This window comes from Rhinolophus sinicus, chromosome 18 (genome assembly GCF_057876585.1).
Source record: "Rhinolophus sinicus isolate RSI-liver-muscle chromosome 18, RSI-T2T, whole genome shotgun sequence".
Classification (NCBI taxonomy): domain Eukaryota; kingdom Metazoa; phylum Chordata; class Mammalia; order Chiroptera; family Rhinolophidae; genus Rhinolophus; species Rhinolophus sinicus.
The window spans coordinates 7,370,369-7,383,309 of NC_142518.1; the positions used below are offsets into that span (position 1 = coordinate 7,370,369).

General features: G+C 41.1%; 1 protein-coding gene across 4 annotated transcripts in view; it reads left to right on the forward strand.

Annotated features, from left to right (window-relative positions):
* The window catches only part of FRMPD4 (FERM and PDZ domain containing 4), a 742,584-nt gene that overhangs the window by 711,681 nt on the left and 17,962 nt on the right, over window positions 1-12,941 (forward strand). For all 4 annotated transcript variants that reach the window (XM_074324291.2, XM_019746300.3, XM_019746299.3 and 1 more), the window contains 5 exons: window positions 1,547-1,683; window positions 4,420-4,546; window positions 6,915-7,004; window positions 7,560-7,742; window positions 9,740-9,878. In XM_074324291.2, coding sequence (XP_074180392.2) covers window positions 1,547-1,683; window positions 4,420-4,546; window positions 6,915-7,004; window positions 7,560-7,742; window positions 9,740-9,878 — 676 coding nt within the window. The remainder of the gene's footprint in view (window positions 1-1,546; window positions 1,684-4,419; window positions 4,547-6,914; window positions 7,005-7,559; window positions 7,743-9,739; window positions 9,879-12,941) is intronic.

Sequence of the window (12,941 nt, forward strand, 5' to 3'; positions counted from 1 at the left end):
TGATGGGTATAAAATGTTAAGGGGATGCAATGTGGAAGACCATATTAGGGATGGAAGGGGGTGAGACTATGACCACCATCTTAGGAGTGAAGGGATGGGCTAAGAGGCACGCACATGCATTGGACAGATGGACAGAACATGCATTGCACAGTGGCAGCACAACACGGATAAGTATTTGAAAGGTAAATATTGTGTGCAGAAACTATACAGGGGTACATATTCCCATTTAGTAAAATCAGTATGTAAAGTGGTCAGAAATGCGCCTCTCTTGGAAAGGAGGCAAACGAATCCTGATACAGTTTTCCATTTGAAATTGTCTTGGGACAAGGTAAAGAATAAGAAAGGGAGAAAGAGGCTACATATCATATTTTCTAGTCCCAAAGCCTAGTTTCCCAGAACAGAAATAAGTAAACACACATGCAGAATATGCTTAAGCAATGCTATGTTTCCCGTTGACATTGGGCCCAGTCCTTTGCTCCTATTGAGGAGAAAGCCATCCTGAAACCGTTTGCTGTGGTCATATAGGACTTTGCACTTTACACACTCTCAGCCACTATGACGCTCACCACAAACTTTGTGAGGTAGGTGAGCCCCTTTTCCAGATGAACTAACTGAGGCTCACACATGGATGACTCCCTCAAAGTCACAGTGGCGGCAGTCACCATTGGAATACACTGAGGATTTTAATAGCTGCCCTTTACTGAATGCACTAGTGCACTGTGGTAAAGCGTTTGGTGTGCATCTCGTCTAACACACCACTAAGTGGGGGGTGGGGTGGGGGGAGGTAGTTAGTATGAATCCCCATCACACAGATGAGAAAATTGAGGCTACAAGGGTTAAAGTAAACAGGTCCAAGTTAGGTACGCGGTCAGTCACTGGCAAAGCCAGGACCCAGAAGCAGGTGGGGTAGGTCCAGAGCTGCTGCTGTCCATTACCTGCCTCCCTGACCCTGGTCTACACGACAACCAAGAGGCAGCTGACGATGACCACTGTTAACACGTGTGACTGCTTACAGTTTACCAGGTAGAGTTCCAAGGGCTTCACGTTGTTAACTCATTTCACCTCACCACAACCCTGTGAATAGGAAGCAGTATTATTTCCAGTTTACAGAAGAGGAAACTGAGGCACGGAACTGTTAAGGAATTTGCCCAAGCTCACGGCCCTGTGAAGGGGAGGAACAGGATTTGAACCCAGGATTCCATCCGTCAGACAAATTCCAGAAGCCATCGTGCTATCAGTTCTTCGTGTGTTCCATTGCAGCACCTGTGTTTGCAAATTTCCTACCTGAATTCCTAATTATTTCCACAAAAAGCTAAATATTTAACTAGCAGCTCGCTCGTCAATGGATGTTAAATGTTTCTTGTGGTCTCTGTGTTTCTGAGTGCAATTAAATATTGGCTCGATTCCAAGCAGCGCAGTGGAAATGTTCCTACATTTAGCCTCCTTGCCTCTGAAGTGAAGGGGACATGCCGGTCACCCGTTCCTCAAAGGCAACGTTGTGGTCCCATTCTTTAACAAGTTGCGCCCTCTGCTGGTCTCTTTGCAGAGTTGTAACGATGTCGTCCAGGAGCGATTTGGGCCGGAGCTGAAGTACGACATAGCCCTGCGGCTGGCAGCCTTGCAAATGTACATCGCAACCGTTACCACCAAACAAACGCAGAAAATCTCCCTGAAATACATCGAGTAAGTGTTTACTCAGAGCCATTTCAGAGACAAAAATGCTGCTCCCTTAACGCCCAAGCGTATTTTTTACCTATGTCTCTATTTCCAAAATTGATCTTGTTTGTGGCAGAACATTTGTTAAACGTGGGCAAAATATGTGAATAGCATGTTCGTTTTTTTGGTGGAAGAAATCCATTTCTTACATAATCTACTTTTAGAGAATTGTGGTTAAAATGGGGGTCATATTTAAAACGAAACACACATTTTTCAACTCCTAAACAGACTTGGTTCCAAGCCAAGCTTTGGTCTCAGCGCTTTTCAGACATTAAGTTGTTTAATTGTCATGACATCCCTATGAGATCAGTAGGATTTTAGCTCCATTTTATAGATGAGCAAACCGAGACACATGATGGTTAAGTAACTGGTCCAAATCACACAGGCTATTTACTAGAGGGGGCAGGGTTCGAGCCCAGGCAGTGGGACTCCCCATTGCACTACAGTTTCTGTGATCATTTGAAGCACCTCCGTTCAGAAAGTGGTCTGCATTACCCCAGATTACTTTTAGATGACCAAAATGCAGTATAAAACATAATGTTCTCAGTCATAATCAGGAAGAGTGGGATTTGTAGTAAAGAGCTGCGACAGAGTGGGAAAGGATGCCACACAATCCAACTTTGCTTTGTGACTCGAATGCTGTTTGGGAAATGTGAATGCTCTGTCTTGCTGAGTATGTACCCATTTACAGCATCAGTATACTACCTCTTTGGCCAGAGAAGATCTCTCTTCTAGGATAAAAGCAATTTTTGTTGCCCTCAGTTGATGAGCTTACTTAAGGTTTGTCCTTGAAAAGAGAACCGTCTGTTGCCCAGTCTGTATGCTCCCCTTTTACAAGTGATTCAGTACCCCAAAGCAGCCATACTTCCTTAATCCTAGCAGCTCTAATACCAAGAGAAAGGAACGTTCATATTTCTAAGTTCATGGCAGGGCTGAAGCCACATTTCCAGATAACACTAGAAGCCTTAGAGTCCTCTCTGTCTCTACCTCCAAGAGATGTACAAATACATTAGAATCACACCTTCCAATCCCATGGGCTGCCTATGAAGCCATTCTGAATTCCACAGTGCCAGGTTGACCCCCAGGGGGCAAAATGGCTTCTTCTTGACAGGTTCTTGAGCCTGTGTTGGCGAGGAATAGACCTCCAATTTGCTGACTCCAACGCCACTGTTTTTGCGACTCAGTTCTGCTGTCGATGCCCAAGGACAAATCCTTGTGTGCAGTTTGAGAACCTCAGCTCTCCCAGTCTCAGTCCACTCCTTTCTCTCTTGCCACACATGCTACACATTCACACCCTCACCCATTCCCTTATCTGAAGTTCTTGGGGATGGATGAAACTGGCTCCCATTTGAAAAGGTGGCCCATTCAACTTGAGATGATTTTCAAACAACTGAAATGCATTTTTGTTCCTACTCTCTGTCTCCACATTTTACCTGGTTGGACATGGTACAGTCAAAAACCTCTATAGATAACTAGCTTGACTACAAATCTTGCAGAGCCTAGAATAATGTTCTCATTAATTCATCTACCCAACAAATATTCATTGAGCATTTTATGTGGTATTCACACTAAGACAGTAGCGAGTACTAAAAAGTATAAATTATAATCCTAACCATCGAACAACTTGTGATCTGATTATCAAGACAAGACATAAACATATGAAAAGTAATGATTTAAATAATTATACAAGTAGAATTATAAGGTGGCCCATAAGGACTGCCAAAGGAGGGGTAAAGATAAGTTGAGAAGGACGCGGGAGAAAATGATGATCACATAAAACACTATCTTAACTAGTGAAGAAGAAGAGCGTGAATGGTCAAGTGAGGGAAGACTGTCTTTCTACCCTTCTTTTGAGAGGATTGAAGCAGGAGAAATAACCAGAACATTCACATAATCTAAAAGACCCTGGTTGAGCACATGATCATTCAGGATAGAGTTCCTAGAATTCAAAACAGGAAACTTCTTAGGATAGAGTTGTACTCATTGCTGGGGAAATGGGCTCCTGGCAAAAATATGTTAACCCAGTCCCATTTTTTTTCTCATATATCCACATCTATGAGATGTTTTCACCTCCACATCAGTACCAGACATTCGTAAGGGTCATGAACCCTACCCTGACTCCACACCAGCAGCACTCCCCAAGCAGGAAATGTTGACAGAAGGAGTCAGATAGACATGAAGAGTCTGGGAGAAAAGAGAACCGTGTGTTTCTAGAGAGATAACCATTGATGAGGGAGATGTGAAGGGAAGAATGGTTTGAGGGCATGAAGAAGTTGCATCCGTCCTCAGAGAGGAGAAAAAGACAGAGGCAGGCAGAAATAGGTGACAATGGGAATAGACAAAAGGATGGAGAGAAATTGGTGTTGGAAATACAAGCTCAGATATCAGAGATTAGAATGAATTCTAAGAGACTCAGAGGTAGGTCGAATAAAGTGTCTCTTCAATTTCCATTGGTCCCAAATCCCTCTTTGCATTCTCTCTGGAGAGTGAGGAATGTGTCTTTTTTAAATGCAAACATATGTATTAAAAGTCAAATAGTGTTTCCTGAGTGCAAATTAAAAGTTACTTCCCTAGTTGGGGACTTGTCACCATTCCCCACCTCGCAAAGATTTCATTTGTTCCAACAAACATTGGAGCACCATTTTGTCTTAGATAACTCATCATCACAAGAATGTGAAATTTAAGATATGCTCTTTATTGCAGAAAAGAATGGGGATTAGAGACTTTCCTTCCTTCTGCTGTGCTGCAAAGCATGAAAGAGAAGAACATAAAGAAAGCACTTTCACACCTTGTCAAAGCAAATCAAAACTTGGTACCACCTGGTAAAAAGGTATCACATTTGCATCTTAATAGAAAATGTATTTTAAAGAGAAAGGCTTGCATGCATTTTTTAAAATGTTTAAAATTAGCCCATGAATAAAATACTTAGCACCATATTTTCAGAAGCAGTAACACTGTCTAACCTTTTTTTTTAACTATTAACGTTTCTAAGACTAGTGAAAAATAAGTGTTTTTATGGAAAGCTGTTTATTTCTTGCAAGCTATAGACTCCTTATTGTGGTTTGTGTGTGTGTGTGTGTGTGTGTGTGTGTGTGTGTGTGTGTGTTTGCATGTGCATGCAGGAGAACCTTGCATAACATCTGACTAGAGGATAGAGTCGCGAGATAATTTGACATTTCCATCATGCTCTTATTTTCCACTCAGCCCAGCTTAACTGCACAGCAGCCAGCCAGGATCCCTGCAGACCAGATGCCACATTAATTAAACCAGGGTTCGCTACCTCGGCACTCTTGACATTTGGGACCAGATCATTCTTTGTTGGGGGAAAGGGGCCGTCCTGTATACTGTGCGATGTTTAGCAGCATCCCTGGCCTCTACCCACGAGATGCCAGTAGCACCTTCCCCCCTCAATTGTGACAAACAAATATCTCCAGACATGTGCCCTGGGGAACAAAATCATCCCAGGTTGACAACCACGGAATTAAATCTTACTTTTAGAAGGAAGATAAAATTATTTCTGTCGTCATTCACCATCATTAGTGTTAAAATCTCTCTCTCTCTTTCTCTCATCAAGCAGAAGAAACACAAAGGACATTTTAAAATATACTATTGGTCGGAATAGAGAGCTATGTTTATAGGTAATAAAAAGCAAAGTATTTCAGGAACCAGAAATCGGAGCTTTAAAATACTGGACCTATAAAATTGGAAGCAGTCTAACAACCCAAGAACATTTTCCAATTGATACTGGCCCTAGAAACTTCTGTGACTCTAATACAAATCACTGTTTATGTGGGTAATTTTTGGTCTTAGAATCTGATTTTAAGTCATTTTTACTGGCTAAAACACGCGTATTTCTATTCCCTCCTAACCCCATGGCTTTTTTAAAACAAATAATCAGGTTCAACATACTAGCAGCATCTTCAACTTACTTCCCAGTAAACAATCAGCTTACTGGAATATAGCAGGATATCATGGATCAAGATTTTTTTTTTTTTTTTTAATTAAATTTATTGAGGTGACAGTTGTTAGTAAAATTACATAGATTTCAGGTGTACAATTCTGTATTACATCATCTATAAATCCCGTTGTGTGTTCATCACCCAGAGTCAGTTCTCCTTCCATCACCATATATTCGATCCCCTTTGCCCAAAGCTAATTTCTTTTAATTAACTTGATAGGATTTTTTTTCAACCCTGGCTCACTGGTTTTGTAATAATTTGGATAACTGCTCTAAAATCGATCTATCTACCTATCTATCATGATCCTTCTATAAAGGCCATTCTTTCCAGCCAAGAGTGGTTTGCTTTCAGATCGATTTGCAAAGTGCTTTGGGTTTTTGAAAGAAGTCAGATGGACGAATAGTGCTAAATAACAGTTACATAAAGGATGGGACTCTTGGGGGTAGTTAACAAATAAGTTGGAAAGTCATCTGCGGTTGAAAACAGAATTTTATAGTCATTGCTACTCGATGGTCTGTACCCTGTTGGAAAATCTCATCCCCAACAAACATTCCTGGAACATTTAGAATGAACCATGGATATTTTTTTAATCAAGTACTTTTTTTATGATATGGGAATCTACATATTTGAGTGTTTATAAAGATAAATTTTACCCGGATAAAATCTCATTTGTAAATTATTCATGAAACTCAGTAGATTCTTGGAGTTGAATAAAACTGGGACTTACCTAGCAAGTTCAAACATTTGCACAGTGATTGGATCTCAGAAAGTTCATTTTCTCTAAAAACTTGCAAAGACTGTAAGAAACTCGATGGGCATGTAGAGCCTGTTTAAAGGCTTTATGTAGATCATAGATATATATTCAAAACAGCTCCCACAAACTCCACCTACAGGTAAGTCTCCTATGCAATGGGAGAATGTGCATACAACTCGCCTTTGTCCCAAATTGCAACTGGGAAGCACCACTCACCTCTTGAAATCTCCCCAGGAGCAGATGTGTCAGTGGGAAATTGGATCATCTTGTTGTCACTTGTTGAGTGCCCTGGCCCAGCAAATCTGTACTTATGAGTCCCCCAACGTTTCCCCCCAAATAAAACTAATCTGTGCAGGAAAACTAATCAGAGTCTTTGTCATAGCAGTAGAGTCCCCTTTCTAGTTTGCCCTTGTTTTCAGCTGGTCTCCAGCAGGAAGAGTCACACCCAATGGAGTTAATACCTGAGGTTTCTTTTCTCTCCTCAGCTCTCTGCACTGCAAGCCAAGGTCCATTATCTCAAGTTCCTCAGTGACCTTCGATTGTATGGGGGTCGTGTATTCAAGGCAACATTAGTGGTAATTTCTTTTTCTTGCTTTTTCTGGGAAGCCATGGAGGCCTGCAAAATGTCCCTGCATAGGCCGTCTTGAATTAGCTATCTTTGATGACAAAAACAAATCAGCTAGGAATCTTTTCCAGCCTTCATTTCTAATTGACTGCACCACAGTCTGAAAATACCAGAAAAAAAATGTTAAGCTAGATAACACCACTGCAGAATGTCCTAGAAAAAGAAATGGGAAGAACCAAGAGAATTGATGCACTCTGATAATGGCCATCTTTTAAATCATTGGGCCGGAAGTTGCTTTCACATTAAAAAGAAAAAAATCCTCATTTCTAAAAACCTTTCATGATCATGAATATACATGCTATGATAACTTTTACTTTCTGCATTATTCTTAATTTATCAGAGCCTCGATATATCTGGTTCTTCTAATTGGATGATTTAGTACAATATAACCCAGAAATACTTTCTGAAGAAAATGCAGTCTTATAAAAATGTTCTCTCAGGTCCAACTTTGCCTGGCACTTCAGAAGTCTAGGATTTTTATATTTTGTCAACGTCTCTTTCTCAGCAGGCAGAAAAGCGCTCGGAAGTGACTCTCCTGGTCGGGCCCCGATATGGCATAAGCCATGTCATCAACACCAAAACCAATCTGGTGGCTCTTTTAGCTGACTTCAGCCACGTCAACAGGATCGAGATGTTTACTGAAGAGGAAAGTTTAGTGCGGGTAGAGCTCCATGTGTTGGATGTGAAGGTAAGTCTTTCAGATTTTGACACAGGGCCTTGATTTGAACAGCTCTTTTCTGATAACACTGCTGACATTTACAAAGCAGGCAAAATTTCAGTGTGTACATAACATCAAAGGAGCAATGTGCTACAGAAAAAATGCACCCAGCTCAGACCTGAAGGCTCCAGTCCTCACTAAATAGCCGTGTGATTTGGGGACAAGTCGCCATTCTTCTCTGAGCTCAATTGCTTCATCTGTACGTGATGAAGCCAGTGAGTTCACTTGTAAGGTCCCTTCTGGCTCCAGAATACATGAATCATAGATAGAGACTGGGGGAGATGTTCCTTCCTAACTTTCTAGAATATGTGACTCTTGTACAGACAGTCAGGGAGATTTTTCCCAAACTTGTTTAGAACTCCCATTCCCTTTTGTTAGCTTGGGTCCCTATGTGTTTATTCTTTTGGGAAAGCTGAGTATTTTAGTCAACCTGTCTTTTCGTGCTGTAGCAATTGGTAGTGACTGAATATCTGGCCCCAGTGAATGTCATGGCCAGTCCATTTAAAACAATAATCTGAGATTGTCCTCAAAGGGCAAAATTCTACTCCCAAAAGAAAAGTTGACAGGAAATAATCCGGGTCCCCTGTCCCCACCTTGTTGTCCCAGTAATAGATGAGTCATTGGATTTGGGCAGTATCGATGTATCCAGTGTTTCTATGGAGAAGTGGCAGTGGACCTGAAGAGAGACAGTGATTCCACAAAGGAAACTGTCAACCAGGAGGAGTGCTCTGAGGACAGGTGGGGAGGACCCACTCCCACTAGAGTGGAGTGGGAGGAGCGGATTATGAGGAAATGAGAATATGGGAAGGGGTTTCTACACAGCAAATTGGAAAGCGTCAGTGTGCTCTGCAGAAGGAAGAGATGACCCTGGGCTGAATCCAGAGGGCTCCAGTTGACTTCATGGCAAGCTGAAGGTGCAAGAATAGACTTGGAGGGCCAGGTCTAGTCTATGACCAAAGATGCTGAGAACAATAGCTCCATCGTGGGAGAGGGGTGAATTGGATGCAGTCATCACAGACCTGCTAACAGGCATAATCTGTCCCAAACAGAAGTGGGTGGCAAGACTCTATTGATGGTTTCCTGCCTATATGTAAGAATTGTGGGGTGGCTTGAGGGGAGACCTCAGTGGAAATGGAAAGAAAAGGCAGTTCATCAAGTAGTACAGGAGCTTTGGATGGGAAGTTAGATTCCACCAGCAAGGCAATCAAACCTGGCCAGTGTCCTACACCTGGGAGTGAAAGCAAGAGGCCTGCTGTCTTGCTGTTTCTGTGCTTCTCTAGGTGTCTGCTTTTTGGTTGCTCCCTTATTTCCCTCTCATTTTATCGCTCTTTCAACAAAAACACACCAGCCAGTCCACCCTTCCCAACTCAATGGGAATAATTGCTTCCATTGAATACTTTCTTCCCTATATGCCCAACATCAGTGTCCAGTGACGTGGTAACCTCAGTGTTTCCAAAAAGTTTTAGCAAGGCCGTTTCTCAACTCCCATCTCTGTGTTGCCCTCCTGTGAATTTATAGTTTATTTTAGAAGTATCGTCTTCCTGGATCTCTTTGACACTTTTCATTCAGTCTTAGTAGTAATTTCCACTTAATTTTTACTTCTCTTCAACACTAATTTTCATCATGAACCCAAACTTCCTGTGATTTTTCAGATTACGGGTTCACATCTGGTAACTGATTCCTTAACTATCACTTTTTACAGTATTAACTATTTGGCAACAAAACCAATGTGATTAGTTTTTCACATCAATACGTCTTGGAAAAGCCTCAAAATGTCTGGGCTTTGAAAATGGTGTCACCAAATTTTTTTCAGTAAGGCTGTCTGTGTTACGCCTGACCTTTTCCCCACTTGTGTTTTCCCAGTGAAATAGTTGCTCATAAATTTCTTTTGTTTACATATCATAAGCACAAATGCAGCCATTGTCACCTGAGGGATGTTATTAACCAAAACATTCTCTTTTATGTAGCCCATCACGCTCCTGATGGAGTCGTCAGATGCTATGAATCTGGCCTGCTTAACAGCTGGGTACTACAGACTACTTGTGGATTCCAGGAGGTCTATATTTAACATGGCCAACAAGAAAAATGCGAAGACCCAGGAAACAGGTATTTTTTTCCTAAACTCATGAAGCACTGACTCCGCACCCCTTCTCCACCCCACCTGGCAACGGTAATAAGAATGTTTCTTAAAAAGTTAAAATCATATGCATAAAAAAATTAATGTCCAAATTTAACACAAAAGCTTTCAAATATATGTGATATGGCCTAATTTTTTTAAATGAAAACGTTGATTTTTTTCCATCACATTTTACACGTCACTTGGAAATGCCTGTATATAAGAATTGTGGGGTGGCTTGAGGGGAGACCTCAGTAGAAAAAAAGGGGTGTGTGCGTCAAAGGCAGTGATTTAATTACTGTGAAGCGGGTAAGCATCAATCTTTTTGGCCAGCTTTCACGGCCTCACTTTCATTTAAAACAACTTTCACAGAGGTCAGGATGCAAAGAACTAACAACGGAATGCCCAGTAGGAGTTTGAGCCCCCAGCTTTAGGGCTTGTCCCTCCTTAAGATGCCCTAAGCACAGATGCCTGGGTTCCTCCTCCTGAGTCAGGCTTACCTCCAGGATTCTGGGAGCTCTACCAACAGGACATGAGGCTCTAGAAGGGACCCCACCCCGGCAGCCATCTTAGCTCTGTAGTGGGAGCGTCAAAATGGCAAAGACATCAAATAATTCAATCTAGCCACTGGGATGAAATAGCCCCAGAGTGAGGACAAGAAGAACTGCAAATGTTAAATTGATAGTTTCTTTGAGGATGGGTGGTTTTCATTTGTTTTAGAATATTTTTTCTTCAGTGTTTGACATATTTTTCCATCTACAGTGGATAGTCAGTAGATGTGACTGATGGACAGATACTACCATTCAAGCCAAAGCTACTGACTCATGAAAACAGTATAATCAGGGTTTCTGTTAAAAGGAAGGGAAATTCTAAAGAACAAATTCCATTGTCACTGTTTCTGAGAGAAAAGGGGAAAGAAGGGAAGGAAAATCCTCTCACTTTTAAACTTAGTAGAACACATGAATCATTATTTCATAAATATAATATGTAGATAGACACACACAGAGACAGACTTGCACACAGTTTATGATGATGGCTGGTTAAATGGAAACAATTACAGTCATAGGATAAAGGGAAACCAGAGAGAAAGAGAGAAATGGACGAGGCATGCCAGAGGGCAACTTTGACTTGCAACTAGATTTTTTTTAATTTATTTTTTAAATTTATTGGGGTGACAATTGTTAGTAAAATTACATAGATTTCAGGTGTACAATTCTGTATTACACCATCTATCAATCCCATTGTGTGTTCACCACCCAGAGTCAGTTCTCCTTCCATCACCATATATTTGATCCCCTTTACCCTCATCTCCCACCCCCCACCCCCCTTACCCTCTGGCAACCACTAAACTATTGTCTGTGTCTATGAGTTTCTGTTTCTCATTTGTTTGTCTTGTTCTTTTGTTGTTTTTGGTTTATATACCACATATCAGTGAAATCATATGTTTCTCTGCTTTTTCTGTCTGACTTATTTCACTCAGCATTACACTCTCAAGATCCATCCATGTTGTCACAAATGTTCCTATATCATCTTTTATTACCACCAAATAGTATTCCATTGTGTATATATACCACAACTTCTTTATCCATTCATGTATCGAAGGACATTTTGGTTGTTTCCATGTCTTGGCCACCATAAACAAAGCTGCAGTGAACATTGGAGCACATGTGTCTTTATGTATAAATGTTTCCAGATTCTTTGGGTAGATACCCAGGAGAGGGATTGCTGGGTCATTTGGTAATTCTATCCGTAATTTTTTGAGGAACCTCCACACTGCCTTCCATAACGGCTGCACCAGTCTGCATTCCCACCAACAGTGTATGAGGGTTCCTTTCTCTCCACAGCCTCTCCAACACTTGTTACTATTTGTCTTGTTGATGATAGCCATTCTGACTGGGGTGAGGTGATACCTCATTGTGGTTTTTATTGACTTGCAACTAGATTTAATCCAGTCCTAAAGTGTGTTTTGTTTTTAATTTCTCTCAATTTTGTTTTTTTCATTTGTAGAATTAGGATTAAAAACCTAGCTTGCAATGCAAAGATTAGGAAAACATCTATGTAGAATGCCTAAAATGATGCTCAGTACTTCTATTAATAATTGGCAGTTAAAAAAAAAAACAGGAATGGAAAAAATTCAAACGAAAGTGACAGAAACACAGAAAGGAATGGAAGACAGGCATAAAGCAAAGAAAGACCCTGAGAGACAAAAAGAATTAGAAATAAATAGGGAAGAAACAAAAGGGAGAGTTTAGTGGTGAACATTTTTATGAACATATGTTTTCCCTGAGCTAGGAAATTTAGAGCAATCTAACACTGACCTTTGAAATTCCTAAGAGCAGTTCAGCAACTTAACACCATTCTTTAACATTGGAAAACCAGTTTGTGGCTTTCTATTTTCAAATCTTACAGTTTGTCTTGCAAATAAAACCCTTTCCCCATGGTAAGATTGTGCAGGTGCATGAAGAAAACCAAACCCACCATTCTAAAAATGGCCACGGTAATAAGGGCCTGAGTTCCAACTAATTTATACTGGCTCACAATGTAATGTTTAATAAAATTTTAAGAGGCAAAACCTTAGTTCCAAAAAGTATTATTGCCATGGGGAGAGAATGGAACTTGAACTTCTCAGTAATTTCTCCCAGTTCTGCAGTGACAATGAGCATGAAGCCACATGTTTCAAATATCACTCTCCATTCTCAGAAAGAGAGAGACAGAATGCACGTACATGCAACTTGTGTGTGTGTGTGTGTGTGTGTGTGTGTGTGTGTGTGTGTGTGTGAAGGGAGGGCGAGGGAGAGAGATGGCACACTCCCGTAAGCAACTGGTTGGCCAAGGCTTAGCATCGTCTAATGGTGGAAAGTCCTCTCTTCTCTTCTGAAACTCCCAAAGGACCTCCTGATACTCAACAAATGTAGAGTGAAATCTGCTGAGGCCAGGTCATCGCTAGTCCATTCTCCCCTCCCACTCTATGAGACACTGGTCCATATTCCTAATCCACATTCTTCCGTTTTTCCAAAATCATTCCAGAAGCCAAATCAGTCCACCTTTCTGGA